Here is a 20894-nt window from a genome sequence, read left to right as displayed (position 1 = left end):
CATTAATATATCTTACTCAGCTTTGCATTAGTTTTAGTGCATGAAGCATAATTAAAAATACAATGTATTAACTTCAAAATAACTATCACTAACCAAGGAGCTTTCAGGGTTTAAAATTAAAAATGGAATGTTTTGAGTAAAATGGTATCTTGCATTCCCCTAAAAGGAATTTGATCCCTTGTGCAGAAAAAAATAGATATTACTTCCATAAAACAGAATATCAATTGATTTCATGTCAGATTATGCAAGTAAGCAAGAGATTGCCAGATACCAAGCTTCTCCACTACTCAGCTTTCTCTTCTGTTCTTTACATCTACTGGTGAAGATGCATGCATCTATATTGAAGACAAGGTTGCAAGTGATGGGCTGATGACACATGCTTCCTGAGATTATCCCAGTCACCTTCAATGTGACATGCAACACCAGTTTCTACCTCAGTGCTGCACTGACTACAAAGATCTCTGCTTCACCCAATGCAAGGTGGTTAAATTAAATCAGTGAATCAACGAACTCTAAACACATTATTATAGTTTGAGTCTTTTAGACAGAATATTACAGACAGCCAGGTAGATCACTAAGTCATATTATTATTTAAATGCCTATAAGCAAGTACTACTACCATATTAGAGAGCAGAGGCGCACCCTGAATTTACTACCACAGAATAAAACAGGTCTAACTGGAGATTTGTTAAGCTTCCAGTTACATGACGTATCTATGATTTTTTTCAGCTTAAGATATTATTTGTAATCTTACTATTCAGGGATGGTCATACAGTTCTCTCAAACTAGACAGAATTGCCACTTTTGTCATCATAACTGCAAATCATATTTCAGACTGCAACTCATTTGAACTTAACATTTTAAGCTTGACACAAGTTTTATACAGGTTTTCCAAGCATGAAATTTTATTACCTGATTATGTAGAAGAAGCGGTGATTTGTTAGGGAAGTATACATAAATGAAATTAATTTGACAGAAGAAAGGAAACTGAACAAGGAAGATGCACTACCAAAATGAACAAGAGGAATTCAGATTATGATTTTAGTAAAAATGGATTTAAAGTGAATTTCATAATTTAACGAAGAAGTAGAGATTAAGAAATCCAAATTTACCAGGGTTCCCACGTCCTATAAATCCAAAGATCAAACAGTTATTCAAACCCCTCTTCCTTTAGAATGTACTTCCTTTAGATAGAAGATCTGTTAGCTTAGTTTACCATTTCAGGCAGCACCACCAATATTCATTTCCAGGATATAGATGTACACACACAAATATACTTGTTTTTAACTGGCTTTGTATTTCTTCATCTACCTCCCTTTGGTACTAAGGTTTTAGGTCTTACCCTCCATATTCTCAGCATAAAATACACATTCACAATTAAGTAGTAATATCACCTTGCAAAGTTCAACTGCCACATGTGAAACAGCAGCAATTACACTTTTTATAAGTACCGGTTTAAGTAAGCCTTTCCTTTAAAATATAGTTCATCTACTAGTTGTCAGGTTGGCCTACTGTATCATCTACAAACAGTAATTAGCATATTGATCTTGAACTCACTACATATATACAATAAATTCAGCATTTATACGCATTCCTGAAGTATATAATCAATAATACTTCTGTCACTTGCATCAACATCTTTTATTGTTGGAGAATGAGACCATTAAAACCAGCTCTCCTTGTTTATATAGCTAATCAAAAGTAAGAACAGGTGAAGTTGCATGCTTATTTCAACCATAGCTTTCTGGGGAAAAATGAGATTCCCCCCAAACCGCCCCAACTGCCCCCTCACTTGCTGCACCAGGGAATTTTCCCAAATAGAAAATGCAATGAACCTTGGTATTCTTTTTCTCTAAATCTACTCTATAACATTAGCAAAACATGTCTGAAATGCTATCTCCAAATGAAGACAATTCTCCTCTGTGTTGAGCAATAACCAAAACAGACCATGTCCTCTGAAACCAGCCTATCAGCTGCTTTCATTATGCTAACATCTCAGGTCATCACCACTATTTGTTTCTTAGCTTCCTTAACGTTTTCTGCAACAAATCAGAAAGCACCATTTTGACTTAAAGTTATTTTTAGATAGCGATTTGTTTAAAAGCATCATTCCCTACCCATTTTTCCCCCCTTAACTTATGTCATAATGTTTAATATTATCTTATCTCTTTCACTGATGTAAGCTTCTGTTATTGTGCAAACCATAACAACATACTAAGTTAAACATGCAGGCCAGGCAGCTGAAAGCAGAAATTCTGAAGAAAGTTATCTTTAGGTTAAGCATGTCTTGATTTCTGATTGTCTCTTACTGTGGGGCCCTGTTCCTATCCCTAAGATAGGCATGCTATACTAATAAGGATAAGTGAAGAAGCACAAATATTCTTCTACAATTATAAAGCAACTATCCTCATTAAAATAGGAGTCAGAACTGATTAAACTAGAAGAACACAAAAGCTTTTCTGCTATGGTAGAATAACTCCACCCATTCCCTTGGCACATAAACAAGAGCTGTTTGTCTTTTCATTTCAATGCCTTGGTTCATTTTCTACTGTGGAAAGAGATTTTGACATTTGTTCTTTACATCAAGTGAAGCTCTGGTAGGTTTGCAAAAACATATACTGGTACAGCATACTTGGCTTCTACTCTATTACTTCTTTCCCCCAGTTATTTCCTATGACAACCAGTACCAGCTTTCAACAGTAGTTTTACTCTACTTCAGTGACATAATTTTACTCCTCCCTTCAGTGAATGTTCTTGATACAGTTTTCCCAGCTCTTGAAGTACAAGCAACTTACCCCAGGAGGATTAAATCCATGATTACATTTAGTAGAAATATCTAATTGCATGATTCACCTCATGTCCCCGTTGATACCTGCCCTTCTCAATCCCCCTGCAATATTTCCTTGTTCAAAAGTTCAGGACCTATCCTGTCTTCCCCAGAAGTTCAAAGCTGGTATAAGTTAAGCCTCAAAGACATGTAAGTGGATGGGTTATCTTTAGAATCAGACAGAAAAGTATCTTCAAGTTCAGTTAAACCCTATCTCAGTATCAATAAGCATACCACTGTAAAAGTAAGGTACAGAACACAGTATTTTTTCAACTGCAAACCATTTTGTATATTGTCCTATCTGAAGTCCTTTGGAAGTAGTGACCAACTGAATAATAAGGATAAGGTAAAATTAAATTGAATACTGACAGACATTTTTCAGCTAAAAGTTGTCACTTAGGCATCACTGAAAACCTTTTCAAGTGGTATGTAATTTGGCTTAACTGCATATTAACAGTAACAGTCATAGGCTGCATAGTTTCAAATAGCACAATAAAGTCTAGCTCTCCTTGTTAGAAAGAGACCCTACACTTCAAGACACCACACTTCCAATCGTATATCCCTTTCTTACCCTCGCAGAAGAGGATGACTTGGTCTCCATTATAATCCAAAGTCAGTTGCCTTGTGCATATCTACTGCTCTGCAGTTCTAATTCTCGAAGTGAGACTGTGTGCCCATACATGTATTACATGCATGTTTGAAGAGAACTATCCTTAGCTGAGAGAACTATCCTTCACCCACTGTTACTGGTAAATTTCCTTTACATAAGTACCTAAACAGAGTACCTGACAGCTCTGCATAGCTGGGCATTATAGAAAAAGGCCCCTTCTCTGAACTGCCAGAAAGCTTACTATTCAACAGCCTTACTACAGCAGGGGAAGTATCCTTTCTATGAAATATTTCTATGACTATTTTCTGATTGTCTGAGAATGCTTTTCAAAGTTAGCACTGTTTCTCCAACCATTACAACTCCAAAAATCAGGTAGTGGGTAATGACAATGTGTAACTCTCCCTAGTCCTATATATACAGCTTTACATCTGATTAAGGATACAGGATTTCCCGTGGATTATCTTCAGTTTGTTTCCCCTTCCCAATTTGGGAAGACAACAGATACAAAGATGTGATACTGGCCTCAAAACAACTGGCCATTTCTTTAATCAGACTCAATCATTCATTCTTCAATGTTGAACGTACTTCAGCAGTTGCAACCTGGGGTTTCCACAGAAAATTGAACATTTTGCCTTTATGGTACACAGGAAAAGCCTGCCATCATGAACATTACCTGAATACCCCTTGCAGGTTGGAGGTTAAGACCTGCATGGACACCTACCTGTGCAACCTGCCCTCTGGCAGCAGGGTTGTACCCAGTGACCTCTGTGAATCTGTGATATTCAGAAACAATGTTCTAAGTCCAAAGTCTGTTATATCAGATAGCATAAAAAGCTCAGTTAGAAGAGAGGTTGAGATATCCTATGCAACAGAACAAAAAAGCGCATGATTTCCAGTTAATAATGCATTTCATTTCTGCCTGAGGAGTTTGGAGCAATCAATTCACTAGCCTTCATCCCACATCAGTGGGATCAGGCAGGATCAGTTCCACATTTTCAGACAATGCCAGTGACTGCCTTTGTCTCTACCTGCCACCACCTATGGTGGTGTTTGTCATCTGCCTGCTGCTGTGAGCACATAGCTCTAAGTGAGTTGGTAAATTCTTCCAACTTCTTGAAAAATATATTTATTTCTACAGAACACAAGAATATTTGTATTCACAACACTCCCTCAAAGAGTAGGTCTATGTAGAAGAAAAAAGGAAAAACAACGAACAAGCTTTGTTATGTTAATTCTTACAATATCCATGTTAAAGAAGGCAGCTCTGAATTTACAAGAATGAATTATCATCTTAATACTTCTAGGATTGTTGACTAACAAAGTCTGGCTTTACTTACAAAAAAAGTCTTTTCTAAAGGCAGAGATGATGACCAAGGAAGCAAATATGCTCCTATATCAACGCAAGCCTCACAGGTCACTTCTCTCTCCCAGGTGGAAAAAAACGAGGCCACAGCAGCAAAAGTGAGGCAGCAGAAAGCCAAGAAAATATAAAATTTGATTCCTTGTGTAAACCACCAAGCAAATCTGTATTACAAGGTTTGTCTGCTTGGCAAATCCAGCTGACAGCTAGTTCTGGAAAACTTCTGGAATAAATCGGGAACCTCAACACTTGATCACCTCTGAATCCTGAGAGGTATTACTTTGTGTAGTTGTTCAGAAAGAGTAACTTCCTATCACCAAACAATATATTAAGATACCTGTGCCTCCAAACAGTTATTAAAACAGCTCTAGCTTTAATTAACGTTTTACTATTTCCTTATCCATCTAAGATTTACTACTAACCTCAACCAAAACCTGGTCAGTATTTTAATCCCTGTCAACTACTGTTACAGTTGCCCGTTTGACTTAGAGTATTAAGATAATTAAGATAAAAGTCAAAAGGAAAACACCTTTTTGGTCTCAGCATGCATGAGCATTATAATATATTTTTGCTCAGGTTTTATTCCAATCCTGACACATTTAAAATTAGTAGTTACTTATTTTCCAAAGCATTTAAATCGCTTTACAGCTACCAACACCATGACTGTTCAGTAATGCTAACTCCATATGTTTTCTTAGACAGGTTTGTAATTAAGATTTAAAAGATCGTGTGATCATATAGCTTGCCTGCTAATTTCCAAATTTCATTTAATAGTTTTGTATTATGTTTTTAATAAGGTTTTATATAGCGGGAGACAGCTAATATACAAAAATAAGCTAATGAAATGATTGTTGTAGTCTTACATGGCTTGAGTAAGACTTAAGTCATAGGTGTACCATGTTTGCCATTACTAGACAATACCTGATCAATTAAGTTCAGTATAAAGCTGGTAAGCAGTTTTACTAAGTTTAGTATTTGCCTTACTTATACTCTTAGCATCAGTCTGTTGCTTCCATGGAGGAGCCAAAATGTTTGTGTAACTATGGATATTTATTTCTTATCCATTTACCTGTTCTACAGCATGTTAAGTTTTTATTTAATGAGACAGTCAACACTGCTGGTCATGGAGTCACAGTTAAATGGGCTTCATATTAACTTCTGAAAACAATGCAGGTGCTATATTTTGTGAAAGCCTCAACTCATTTTAATCACATGTCCCATATACTGGCCTATACACTGGCATTTAACACAGTGCTTTTAATCAGTTTGTTACTCTACATAGCTTAGGGAAGACTGCCAAGTACTAGATACTTGTCTCAGTATTAAACTGATGTGTATGACTTACATGAGCACTAGTTGTAGTGGTGTGGTGCCAGATTGTCTGTCTAACAGTCACCCATATTTTCTTAGATGGTCACAGTGATATACACACACCAATATAAACATGATGAAGCTTCCAAAACCAAGTTCATTTCAGCCAATTACCTGCTACTACCAATTCCTTTAACTTGTAGAGCCATAGCCCTCTATGAACTATCTAGCTATGGTTCAGTTTTGCATCTCCCTAAGAACAGCTAAGTATTTGCAATGAAGTTACTCCAACAAAATCAAGTTATTGAACAAAGCTGAAAAGAAGCATGCATTGCAACAGCATCTGTAAATCCACATCAGAGAAGAAGTGACTGCAGCTTAATTATCTTCCCTGTAAACTAGTCTAAGTTACATTGCATTTACCATAAGCTAGAACATAAGCTTTCCACTGGCATGCATTTCTACATTTTCAAAAACTCAGTCATTTTATGAAACCTTGACAATTCAGACTTAACCCATTTTTGTCTGTTAGCAAAGGCTGCAAACAATTTGAATGATAGTCTTACATTTTCATGCATAACCATCATGAAAAGACTGACAGCAAATCATATTCATACAACTGACAATTTAAAGAATGATGGATTTGAAATAAGTTTGCCTTTCTTTAAGGTTAGAACAGGGCTGAGGACATAACCAAGCTTCAACAATACAGTAAGTATTTGAATGTTACACTTCAGGAGGATATTTCACCATATTTAATGATGCTTTTTTGTTTTTTCCTGACTCAGTACTTCTTACAGTACAACAGTCTTTAATTGCTTTCAGACCATTACACACCCATGAGTTCAAATTTACGTAACTTAAGTTCTGCTTACAACTAATTCTACTGCCTCACAGTATTGAGAAATTTCCAGTGAACTAGCTCATTAGCTACTTAATTGGAACATACTAGTTTTCTGCAATGGCTCTCAGCATAGTTGTCAGTATGAGTAACTGAAACTGTCCCTTCTTCTATGCATGCAGGCATCTACCAAGTATGAGCTGTGATTGACATGGCTTCAAGCATTTTGTATCTCCAGTTTTAGTCTTAAGTTTTCATTCTCATATCCATCTGAGTTTTCATACTTAGTTTTAGGTGTCTTCAGAGTAAGATCACGTGATACCTTTCATGTATCACATAACTGGTCAACTTGCACTCTGATGCTATTTTATATTGTAGAGCTAACATCAACTTACTGAACAGCTTGCAAGACCACTCGAGAATGAAACAAATTTGTCTTATTTCCTTGAAAACTAGTGTATTAGCACTTGATGATTTAGCTAGGTAGTAATTAATTTAGGCAGTCTGTCATGGAAATTTGGAGTATTGGAGTAACTTTCTTTAAAGATTTGTTCAACACTATCCACATATACCTTGCTAAGTTACGGTTTTCTTTCTCAATAAAACTAACATAGTAAAACATTATATAGATGAACAGATGTTTTCCAACAGCACAGGTGCTAAACAGATACACAAGTTTACCATATTACACAAAGCTCATCAAATAAATGTTCTGTATGAGATACTTAGCTTTATGATTATTGGATACTTGCATCCTGAGAAAAGCAAACGACCAGTTAAGGGACTGCAGTGCACATATAACTTAAACTTCCTTGAAAGAAATACCTGACTTCGCTAAAGTTGGTCATTCCTCTCCCACTAATAGCTGTTGTTTTGATTATTATAGACAAGATACTGTTTATTGTAGTATGCCTTGCCAGAATAGGTTAAGACTGGAAAAACAAAGTTCACCTACCAAGTAGTAAGTAAGTAAGTAACATTCTCAAGAGCTCTATGGAGACGACCTCGACCACAGTAACTTGCACTGTATGCTGCTGTTATGAAGAGTCAGTTTGTTCCCAGGTTCTGCTGTGGGTCTTAACTCTGTATTTTTACTTCATTCTATGCATCAACTGGCTCTTCAGTTTGCTATTTGAACTATTGACAGAAGTCAGAGTTAATGTACTGTTGTTTCCAAGATGTAAGACTCACCTGATATGTAGATAGTCTTCTGATCACTTCTCTGACCAAGAGCATTAGTCACCTTACAGATATAAGTCCCAGTGTAGTTGTAAGTCAATGGGCTGGTGAACTGCAGAGTGTTGTTGACAGAGAGCAGTCCTTCAGGCCATTGTCCATCCAACCTAAAATGAAACAGTTGGCCATACTTCAGCTGCAAATCTTGAAGACTGATTTAGGAATTTAACTTGGTTGAATACTATTTAAAGTAGGCTAAAGTGAACTTGCACTTAACACTGATATTTGCAATAAGCCTTCACTCGATGTTCTTAGTCTATAACTGAATATTTAGCATTTCAAGTTCTACGTCAGATCCTTTAAGCATCAAATCTGCTGGCAATACTAAAACATCTACCTATTAACACTACTTGAATTAAGTTCCTTCAAGTTCTTTTTGACATTTTATTTTTTTCATCTAAAAATCAAGCTGTAAAGACTATTAGTTCACCAAGGTGAACTTAAATTACTGTCAGGGTTATCTATTTTCCACACAGTTCAGCAGTCCCAAAGAGTATTTCTGGCACTGGAAGATGAAGTTACAGAATAATTTCACCGGGAGTTCAAGCAGTTTGTCCTCTCAACCTGTCTTATATTATCACTCCCCCCTCCCCCCTCCCATTGCTTTCCCTTCTAAATTACAGCACTGCAACTGGATTTGATGCCTAGCAATGCTTTGTTTAGGGAAAAGAGTGGTTAGAAAAAAAAGTTGTTCCCACCTTCTCTAAACCTACTACTTACCTGAAATATTCTGCACATGGTAACAGTAACAAGTGTGTGAGGACAATAGAAGGGGAAAGGGCAGAGGGACTGGAACTATTTTAACACAGCTGCCAACTACCTGCTGAAACACCTATATAGTTTAATGCCTATACCACCACTGCATTTCATTTTGCTTTCATCTAGTGATCTGTTAAAAGACAACAAGGACTAACTCAATATTCAAACAGATGATCACCAGGTCTCCATACCATGGAAACAGATGATATTTGCTAAATATTAAGTTGTATCAAGACACAAGCCAAACACTACACATCAGCCTTAAGAGCCTTCCATAACTTTCTTGATCATTATTGCCAAGAATTACTGGACAATATCAGCCATATGAAGCTGATACACAAGTGGTTAACCTTGTACTTCATAATATCAGTTATGTATTTCAAAGATTATTATCGTCTGCTTGACAGTTATATTGTCATGTTTAAATTTCCATATAACAGCATTTTTATATCTTGATTACTATGAGCATTTTACAATCCTAGAAAGTAGTCATCTTTGCTTCCAACAGATAGAGCTTCTACAACTACTAAAACAAAAAAGAGCTGTTATCATTTGGAAGTCACTAAGTCAATAGTACACAGTTTCAATATATCTCATTTCCATTTCCTTAAACATTCAAGCTTCCCTTCTTTCACATGGATTTCCCCTCCTCCCCTCCAAAGTTCTTCATTCATCAGTATTACACCTGCTTGAATGGATTTTGTTTAAGCAAAGAGGTACACCCACTTGACTCCAGAAAGTTAAGCTTCTCTTGTAAAATTTGGTTCACATTAGCCTTCGGAAGTTTAATAGTGACGCCCAAAGCTTGAAGTGTTTAAACGTTGAATATGTACTGAAATTAGAATTGTATTTATTAGTTCTTATATGCATCTCCAGTTCAAATAACAGTAGGGAGAGGCTATAGCTCATCTGAAGGAACAAGCTGTATTGCTTTTGATAGCCTGGCATGCTTTTCTAAACGCATTTGTGATCATTTCCATCACACTAAATTTCAAATTAAGGAATGGGATGGCAGACTACTGTAGCATATAGGTAAAGCATAAATTTTAGTCTACCTATTTTAGGTGTAACAATACCATTACAACTAGTGTTAGCTGCAACACTTAAGATTCCTATGCCTGCATGTAGGATAGAGTCAGCTATAGCAACGTTTTGGTTTCTTGTCAGACTGCCATCCGGCCATTCTCATCTTATCAAGACCACATTGTCCAGCCACATTATGACTGCTCCTGTAGGCTATTTAACTACCATTGGGAAAGTAGGGAAATGGATTACAACTTTAGACCAGTAAGTATTCCTGTGATTTTACCAACAAAAGCACTGTAATATTGTGACTTACAAATTCATACCATCCTCATGGAAGTTATTCCTTTGGTGCCAACACTAATACCAAATCAACTTAAAGTAGATGGTTTTATTTCCTTTTTTCATAGTACATATTTTGATTGGTTTGCTTTTTTGTTGTCTTGTCTCTTGCCCCACATACGTATTTGACTTCAAAAAGCTACACAGTAAGTTTCAGAGCAGAGCCATCCAATCCTTACATTCATGTAATGAAGCTGTTATTTATTTAATCTCTATACAATTTTATTTATTCCTTCTAGAGACATTCAAAGCCTAGTTTACATTAAGTTGAACACTGCTTGAAAAACATGACAACTTGCATAATTCAGTAAGTAGGAGTTGCCATCTCAACTGTAGTTTACTGATTTTAATGCAGATACTGAGAAGTGTCTATAATCTTTAAGTAAGAAAACCGAACTAATGAAGTAACTGGATCCCAACTAGATATATCATGCTTTGTGTATTATACTGCAACGTACAGTTTATTCTGAAGCACTCTTAAGATAAAACCCTTCAAAATTAATGACGAACTGTTCCAGGCTAGTAAACTTACAATATATCCACCCACCCGTATTTAGAAGTAAACCTCTTGTACCCCATTTTTAATGGAGACTCGGTAAGACAATTACGTCTCAATACAAGTCACAATCATTTTCTTAACAGATTTTTTTTTTAACTACGAGTTTATACCACCAGTATCACATGGCATGCCACTTTTTATAGATATTTACCTGGTCCACATCAATTCCACAGGTAATGGATTTGCATCAGCATTACACCTGAGCTGAACATTCTCTCTTCCGATGAACCAGTTTCCATCATAGCCAGTTACTGAAACTTCTGGGGCATCTGTCAAAAAAGATAACCCATCAATAACCACAGTATTTCCTTTAAACAAGCTCTGTGTAACAATCGGTTTGGTGGAACAGAAGGTAGCGGTGTTAGTTTTTAAATAAAAACCAGGAAACAAACCCTTCTGAGCTATAGCATGATATGCAGCAATGCATAAAATGGGGAACAGTAGAGTTGTTAGCAATGGTCCAACTGTCCCACTGCATTTTCCATATAAAACATTTGAGTGCAGTGAAAGAACTTCAGAAGAAAATAATCAGTTCAATATTCTTTAGTAATTTAGAGCTACTTCTCACTAACAAGATATAGGTAAGAGGTCAGAACGGTGTTTTGAGAAGCAAAGGAAGTAATTAAGAAATAAAGAAGGTCACAGATGCCAATTGAAAAGGTTAGCAGTCAGCCACTGGCATTACAATATTGCAGGATGTTATGGCTCTGAAAAGCAGGAAGGCCACTTTCAATAAGCCAGAGACTTAACTAAAATATTCAGAAAACCACATGAAGAACCTCCAACAGTCAAGGCAAAGGAATATTCCCCAAAGCTGCGAGTAGCAGCGAACAATCAAGACTAGAGGAAAAAAACTATCTGCTCTGCTCACTTGCTGCTGTGTTGCTTAGTATAAGGTAGCATTACAACTTCTGAAACATGACCTAGCACTTATTTCACATTTTAGGATCAACCTGACCCATTTTCGGATATATAACTTCAGTCTCATTCACTGGTAGAAGCAGAGGGAACCAGACATCTTGATTTGCATTTCTGTTTCCTCAACATCACTTCAATCTAGAACTTCAATTCAATACTGAAAATTAAAACCAGTACTAATCACTGTTTAGTACCAAAACAACTGATTTCTCAATTGTGCTAAGAGAAAAGATGTTTGTACGTCTTGGGCAATAACCAAATGCTGATCCTTTAGAAGTTCAAAAGTATTATACTTCCAGCAATTAGTGTTCACATGCAGTAAAGTTGTCTGTAGTCCTAACCAGTATCATCATTTCCAAAAGGAGAGATATGAAGTACAGCTCCAGAGGCCATCTCATTTCAAAGCAGTATGCTTAGGTCAAGTAAGCTTCACTAAACAGAAAGAGTAACAAACCCACAATAGGTTTTCATCCACTGAAATAGCCACATTTGTTTTTTCTAGGCATTCCATTTATTCTAAATGAATTGACAAACTTATGTGACTTAGGAACTTTAAAACAGCACAAAGCTGAAACAAAAGATTATGAAAGGAAGAGACTGAACATAGCTCATTTTGGTCACATATTCATTGCTTAAGATAATAGCAATCACATGCCTAAAGCTTTCTTGCCTTAACATCTTTTCTCAAAGAGTTAAGGCCATCTTGCTTCATATTCAGGTGATTTAAAGATGCAAGTTCGTTAAACAAGCCTAGTACAGGTTTGAATTATAGGAGCAACAACTGTTAACATTGTATATTGTATTTGTGTTTCCTTATGCAAATTAGACTGGAAAAAGCTTAACATCTAATTTGAAAGTAACTTAATCCCCGTAAGCCGCATTTTCCATTTGTCTTCAAAACCACAAATCCTCATTAGAACTTGAATAATACTGAAATCATAGGACACTGAATAGTTTACAGATCAACCTAGTTATTGTCTGTAATCTTTGTTATATTAAATACAAACATGAATAGTAAGTTAACCCATGAGTCAGTATCCAAAACAAATAGTGGAAACAATAGTATTCTAGTTTTCCGACTAGACTTATGTAAAATTAAAACAGAGACCCCAGACTCCTACTCCTCGCTGATCTACCTATTATCACATTGCTTTCTTCGGTTTTCTTCTTCCTGAAGCTGTAAATGCTCATCCCCCCTGTGGAAAGTATGCATTGATAAAGAAAGTGGTTATAATAAATAAATCAACTAGCAACTACCCTGAAGTATACTTACATTGTATATCCAACACATGAGAGTATCTTATCTCCTTTTCCAAAGCTGGGTGCTTCACAATACAAGTTATACGTCTTCCTCTTGCAAATCGTGTAGGGACAATATTATACTGACTTACAACTGTCACTGTTTCATTTGGAAACAAAGTAGAGCTGGATTCCATTTCACCAAGACCTCCTTCCCAGTCAATCTCTGCAGCAGGTTTTCCAGTGGCTGCTGTACAAATTGCTGCTGTTGTTTGATTTGCACCATCTATTAGAGGGTTTGGTCCTTTTGTTAAGCTCACAAGAGGTTCAACTACGGAGGGGATAAAAAGTTTAAGCAATGACAACATTTTCAAACATGCCTGTATATACAAGAATTAAGCAGACACCTAAGCCATTTGAAAAGCCCATGCTAATCAGGTATCCTGGAAACAAATAATACCAGCTATCAAGGGTACAGTAGTTTGGCCCACTGATACGAACTCACCTTTGCCCACCCACTGAAGATTAAGGTTGTTCACTCACTATGTTTAACGCACTGACAAGGAATTCCAGAGTGGTTAGGTTCAAAACACCACCTACAATGCTTCATTTCCAGTGTCTGACAGATTAGCATATGAGAGTGAAAGTATGCTGTTAATTTATAGAATGCTTGGGTTCTGCTGCACTTTGAAGTTTTATACTTAAACTTTTATCTATACTGTCAGTTTGTATCATTTTAAAGTTAGCGGTCTGGGGTTAGAAAACTGACTTAAGAGTTTAAGCTTCATTCAGTTGGTCACTGCAATAATAAAAATGGATTCCAAACTTAAAAGAAATGCAGTCAGGAATTACCTTTGAAAATGCATTTTAACATATGAACATACACAATCATATGTTAATTTTATACAGAAATATGCAAAAATATACATGTACAGGAACTTATGTATATAGATTTCAATTTTGCATTAAACCTAAATGCAATGTATGGAGGCATAAAATTGATGGACTGTCATTAGTTATAGAGGTAAAAAACTTGACCCCAATACCTTGGGCAACACTCAAGGAAGAAATTCTACTCAAAGAACTTGACTTCCTTGTAAGCCTATTGCTTACCCCAAGTTTAGAGCATGCTGGTTTCTCAAGGTTAGGTTCCTTATGCACAGACCACTGCATTCTGAACAGCCTTTAAAAAGGACTCCTTCCTGTTTCAGCAGTCTCTTCTAGCCCTATAAGGCTCATCCACCAGTTACTGCTTAGGTCAGCCAGACCATCTGCTGTTTCTGATGCAAACTAAAATTTTGGTGTTTCGGATGGTCTGTTTCAGTATGGAACATACGGGTTTCCCAGTAGCATACTAGCCTATTACAAAACCCTTGTCTAGTGATGCAATTAAGCAATCTGAGCCCTCTGACATGAGGCCATCAGTATGTACTACAATGCTTCACAATCTACCTCGATGGATCAGCCCTCAATAATTACAGGCCACTAACAACTCTTGCCACTTGCATATTTCAATATCCTCTAAGAAATGCTGTGAATTAGACCTCTGCTTCTTACAAAAGAAAGCTAGCCTGCATGTTTTAAAACACAGAGCAGTGTTCACATGAGCTGCCAAGATACTTCTCCAAGCAACAATACCTGCAAGAGCCAACTAATGAACATGTTATTTAAGCTTGAGTGAGTTCAGTTTGGGATCAGTTCGTCTGCCTTCTGCTCACTCTGTACCACTCTTTAGTCACTGAGGTTTTGTCACTGAAGGTTTCTTTGTTCAATTACATTAAAAAGAAAGGCAACTACTGAATGGAAAACCTTATCAAAAAAGGTGTTCTCTCCTATGCTTAGGATATATCTAGTGCTTGAACAATACACCTCAAATTGGAAGTTATTTGTTCTGGGGAGGAAACATTTAGAATGAATTCCTTTCTACTGCTTTTCTGAATGCCTGCCCCTTTGTGATTTGTTAGTGACCCTACTGTAAATAAGCCAACAGCTGGAGTATTCCATCATGTTGTATATTTACTGCTTTCAATTTGAACAATCTACAACAGTGTCTTTCAAAGTTTGATACTGTATAGTGCAACACTACCAACAACAGAAGTGTTCTGTAATAAGCTTGGACATCCAAACTGATGTACATAAAACGCATTCAGTTGTCTGAAATAGCTTTCAAAACCTAGCATAGATAACTAGACATTTTGACAGTTTTACTATTCAGCAATTTCCCTGATTTTACATAAGCATTACTTCCTCACCCTCCCCAAACCTCCAGTAATAACCTCTTCAATAGCTTTTGTAGAGCCTTTATCAATAGCATTACTGAAACAGCAGTAAATACCCAAAGTTACACTTATGTCTCACAAGCATAACAATACTTACTTTTGATGTACCACCCACTAACCTCCCCCAACCTCCAAGATCTCCATCACTATAAATACAACACAGCTTAGCAGCTAGCATTAGCTTTTCATATCAGAACTTCCAGACATATTTTGAGCTAGAAGTAAAACCTTCATCTATTCTATTTCTTTGAACTTTCCTCAAAGATCCAAATATACAGCTCCAGAGTTTTCCAAATACTCATTTTATAGCTTTTCTGGTTGTTTTATTCATGGATTAAGGAAAATACCTTGTGAATGGATCCTTAATTACAAGAGTTGGTTTGCCGTCATTGCCCAATCCTGCCTTTCACCAAAAGCTTTTTTCTTCCAGCATAGCTTTTACATACAGAAGCAGCAGTCCACTTTTGCCCCAGGACGAAGTGTGTGCTATATGAGTAAGGGAATTGCACTACTTCCATTGCTCAGTGCTAACAGCAAAGAGGACATGACAAGGAATAGACTGGGATAACTGATAGTTGAAACTTGAAACACCTTCTGTAAAAACATTACATCCTGATCAAATGAGAAGAACAAGAGGGGGGGCAATACTTACTGGGGAAATAGAATGACCAGTCCTACAAAAATCCGAAAGCAGAACCGATCTGCTTCTACAATATAAGAGCGGAAGGGCAGTGGCAGCTTCCCCTAGCCCCCTTAAATAATCAGGAGAATAGGTAATCTCTACTCATTAAGTGCATCAAAAGGTCAGTGCACATGGACTATCTTGTTCATGTATCTTAGGAGAACAGTCATGCAAATCTGAAGCAGTTTCAGTTTTAATTACATTTGAGTTATAAGAGGTAAAAATAATTGACCTATGAAAGCTAGACATGCAGCTGTTTCAAAACCATGAACTTGCACATACTGATTCAACTGATTCACTACTATTTTAAACTATTCCAGCCTCACCTTACATGATATGCGATCTCATTACCCAAGTTCTTACACTTTACAGGAAGAAAACAATGATGCATCTAGAAAAAGAATAGCCTCTAATCACATTGCATTAAATTGACAGGCCTCAATAAAGTTTAGTCTGTTTCTAGCTTTAACTAACTTCATGAGCCTTTTTCAGCAGCTTGTGTTTTGAAATGAATTTCTTCTATCACTGTGTGCCAGAGATCCGGATAGAAATGGCAAGTTAACAATGCCAACAGTATTATTTTCCTTTAATGTTAAATTCACTGTTACACAGGGAATTATCAGTCCCTTTTTCACCACAGGTAACATGTACTGTTTTTGGAAAAAGTTATGTATTTCTACTCTTAATTACCTCTCCCTCTCAAAACTATTAACCTTATCTTTCTATAGAAGAAAGAATCTGGCCTACTAATGAATCCTTTGGCATTAACTTTCCTAAATCAGTTCACTAATTTATCTACTTTTTTCCTTACACCCGTATCTTCTGTTTCAAAAAAAAAGTTAAAACTGCCTGACAAGGATCCATTTTGTGTACCAACATGCATCTTCCTTTAAATTCTTATCATAAAAATCTGCACAGTAGTGTCTGGGATCAGTTCAGGCAAACTGATCTAAATTCACCATCACCCACTCATCTGCTTCACAGGTCTTAAATCCTGCCTTGCTAGCCTCTTGAAGAACAAGATCTACTTTACCATTGCCCAGGCTTAGATATCTCACTTAGCAAGACAGTAGGAGTAAAACTGAACCAAGTATTTAAATAGTCATATACAGCATTCAATGGAATAACAACATAGAGGTACGTTATCCCCTACAAGCTACCTGTTGTATACAATACCTTTTCCCTTCGAAGACTAATGGCCTGTTTAGTCAGTATCTTGATAAAGAAACTGTAGTTTGACATTTTTTGCCCTAGTTTAACATGTTAACTAGGAAGCATCAAGATCTTAGTCAAGATTAATTTACCAGTTTGACCCAAAAAGCATTTACATTTCTTCATCATCTTAGCCTCTGCTTTTACAGTGCACTTCCTCTTAAGAAGGCACAAAATATTAAGCTAAGCTAACTTGGAATAAGAAAGTCAGCACATGTGGTAACTCTCAATTTAAGGAGTGCAAGATATGTCCTAAAATGCCATTGATATACTGTGGTAGAACACGTGACACTTTATCCTGTGTTTTTTTTTTTTTTTTGTTTTCTTCTATTTGTTTTCAGTGTTTCTGCTATACAGCATAGAAGCACCTACTATACTATGGAGTTAAGTTTACCAACTATGCACATTAAGGCAAATGCTTCCTTGCTAAATAGGAAGCAAGAGTAGAAAAGTGAAACACTGACTGGATGGGAAATAATCAGTTTCAGTCCCAAGGCTGGAACTTCCCTCACTTATGGGAGAGATTTTTAGAACAAGGGAAAACCACAGTCCAGATAAAGCTGAGTAAGTCATACCAAGTTTTTGGGTTTTGATTGGAGCTAATCCATGCCTTAAGACCAAGCTTGTGGTTGCTGAGCTCAGGATACCAAAGCTCAAGAATTAGTCTGTTACACACATTCTGAAGACCAGGCTGAATAGCATTACTCCCCTACTACTTTTACTACTTAACTCTAGATGTCAGTGAAGGGAAGAGTTCCCAGAAGGACAGAGCAAGCCCAGTGTTATCCAGCTCTACATTCAAGCCAAGCACCTGCTAACCAGGATGGAAAGCCAAGTTGTTTTAAGAATGAAGATTAGAAGAACAATACCTAGAAAGATACCTAGAAATACTGTCTTGTGACAGGAAACACTAGCACTCTCTCTCCCCACTCCCCCTGCCCCCCTCCGCTTAGGGAGCTGTACCTGGTCTTTTGTGGTAGATGTATGACTCTCAAACATGCGTATTTGTCACTAACTGTTTTTAGAATGAGATGCATCCTTGCTAAGAATTGGTCAAGTTTTGAAATTCAGAGGTAGGTACCATGTCACTGTCAGGCTTATAGCGATCAGCAACCATCTACATCAACTATGAAAAAAGCTATTTACAAGATGACTGTACACCTGACATATTACTTGATCTATTCTAACCAATTTTCAGTAATAGATAGCTCAAACACACTGCAGTGCTATCTTTCCAAAATGCTAAACAATGAACACATAGGGCATAGATTTGCTTTCCAAGTTCCAGGGTCTCCGCATTTTTCACAAACCTAAGATTTGAAGGACAAAACGGCCAACTATTAGGAAGGTCTGAAAATATCCCAGAAAGAAGGACTGACCAGAAGAGATGAGAGATAGCAATAAGAACCTCCCACTGTATACCAATGAAATTGAACCCTGAGGCCCAGAGATTTAAGGAGCCATGATCATTACTGCTTGTAATGCAGACAGAATAGAGGTGGAAGAAGAGAACCACAAGGCCACATGCTTTGTATCATACAGAACATCTTTGAAGTTACTTGTTTCAAATCGGATCAAGTAACTTGCTTTGATGCATTTATTTTGCCCCACCTTGTGGTGAAAAATACAGTTCACATACCACACTGAAGACATCTGACTTAGGTTGTATGGAATTTGACTATTGTGGCAGAGATCAGAGACCAAGAGTAACCTAAAACACACATTCACTTACAAAAATAGAATGGTAGCTCTGCTGAACAGAATAGCACTTAACTACTTACAGCAGATGCAGAAACAACTTATTTTAAAATCAAATATTATAAAGAACAGTTAGGTCATTAGCTTTTAAAGTTATGACAGTGATCATTTTATTTCATACTGTACAACTACCCAGGTCAGCCTGGAATTCAGTACTAGACCTTCTGACAGCACTCCAACACAAAACCATCAAGAAGGACAAAAAGTAGTTTAATTAGGTTAAATAAGGAATTGTATTTAAGCTTCTCATTATCGAGACCCATAACTAGAAAAGGGTTTAAATTTCCTCTTTTCCCACAGTTCCCAACAGTAGTCTAGGCAGCTCTGCTTTTATACTACATAGGTAACATCACCAACCCTAAGCAACTACATTAGCTTACCATATTGGCAGCAAACTTGCAAGGGAATGTAGGCCAAGTAGTGGCTAACAATGCCTTCAATAACTTCACAGCACACATGCAAGTCCCTAGCATCAGCAGTGCCAGGTTTAAGTTCTGAAGACCCGTCCAAGATGTCTAAAAAAGGATTTCTAAAAGTGAATTTGCTAAAAAGGATCAGGACAATCAAACTAAGTTCTAAAAAACCAAGGCACTAAAGAAGCCATATCAATGAAGCTGTTAATATCAAGATACCCGTTCTGAAAGATGAGCAAGTATATTTTTGCATTGCCAGGGTGTTAGAGTAAAATGCAACACTGAAGTCTGTAGAGTTTTACTAACAAGTTAGTGCTATTAATTCAGTTTCCTTGCATAAAGATAACTTACCTAGTACTGTTACAGTTATTGACGACTGTGCATTTCCAAGTGGGAATGTAACTGCCTTGCAAATATATTCTCCTGCATCAGAAAAGCTTACATTTTTCAGGATGATGGTTGCATCGGTGAGCGAGTAATTTTTAAATGACACTCTTCCTTGGTATTTTCCTTGAATAGAAATTCCATATTCAGGGTGATGAACAGCAATAGTCTCTGAAATTTTACCATGCATCTTCTCCCAGGAAACTTGTGTTATTGTTTCATTTACATCAATTATGCATTTCAGTGCAACCTTCTTCCCCCAAACCGCTGTCACATGTGGATCAACAATTGGTCCAGCTAAGGTACCTAAAAACAAAGCAATCATTAGTTTGTACACAAGAAGGTTATATCTCCACGTCTTCATATTAAGCCTTCCTCATCAGTTAGCTTGCCTTTTACAAAGAGAAGTCCTACTTCTTCTGAGGAACCATATTCCAGCTGATTCACAGCGATGTACTAACACACATTGCTCTTACAAATGGTATGCTTCAACTAGTAACTAAACTAGACCTAGATCTATAATTCTCCAGAGAACACTAGCATCAATATGCAACATTCTACAATGACAATCTGATGATCATATAACAGGTATACCTATCTTCTGTCAAATCAACTAGCTATCACATGATATCAAAATCTGTAGCAACAGCTAAAAAAAGAAATAACTGTAGTTATTTCTAAACTTCAGAAGACTCCTAACAGAGACAATTTCATGAGAAATAGTGAGAAATATGTAAGTTAAGCCTTCTACCACTCACAAATTAATTTGCTTTTTAAGTTTCTACAGGTAAAAACCTGTCCCTTAAGCTACTCCATCTCCAACACTGACTATCAACTTAAGAACTCAAATTCAGCTTCAACACCCTCGTTTCCAGTGAAGACATACCATCAAATAAACTTCCTGCTAGACTACACTGCTGTCTCTTCATACTGTACCTTTCCTCTGTAGTAACAGTAAAAAATGCAAGAGTAGGGATGTTTACCATTCACTTCAGATTCAATTTACTTCTGTTCAAGACCTAAAATATTTTCCACAGTAGAAGTCTTACTCGGAGGTCAGCATTTTGCACTACCTCCTTTCAAGGCAGGAAATCCACTAGACCAAGCTGTTTGTACCTGTTCATTAAACCACAAGTTCACA

The 20894-nt window shown here is 36.8% G+C and overlaps 1 protein-coding gene across 3 annotated transcripts in view; it reads right to left on the bottom strand.

The window, feature by feature from the left end:
• NECTIN3 (nectin cell adhesion molecule 3) overlaps nucleotides 1–20894 on the bottom strand; it is a 63885-nt gene that overhangs the window by 19003 nt on the left and 23988 nt on the right. For all 3 annotated transcript variants that reach the window (XM_035315128.1, XM_035315129.1, XM_035315126.1), the window contains exons 2-5: nucleotides 19721–20059; nucleotides 13060–13356; nucleotides 11020–11137; nucleotides 8141–8292 (exon numbers count right to left, since the gene is read on the bottom strand). In XM_035315128.1, the coding sequence (XP_035171019.1) occupies nucleotides 8141–8292; nucleotides 11020–11137; nucleotides 13060–13356; nucleotides 19721–20059 (906 nt within the window). The remainder of the gene's footprint in view (nucleotides 1–8140; nucleotides 8293–11019; nucleotides 11138–13059; nucleotides 13357–19720; nucleotides 20060–20894) is intronic.

The sequence above is a fragment of the Oxyura jamaicensis genome, chromosome 1 (genome assembly GCF_011077185.1).
Source record: "Oxyura jamaicensis isolate SHBP4307 breed ruddy duck chromosome 1, BPBGC_Ojam_1.0, whole genome shotgun sequence".
In the NCBI taxonomy this organism is placed as follows: Eukaryota; Metazoa; Chordata; class Aves; order Anseriformes; family Anatidae; genus Oxyura; species Oxyura jamaicensis.
Note: the sequence above shows the minus strand (reverse complement) of the source record. Positions and strands in the feature narration are given on the sequence as shown.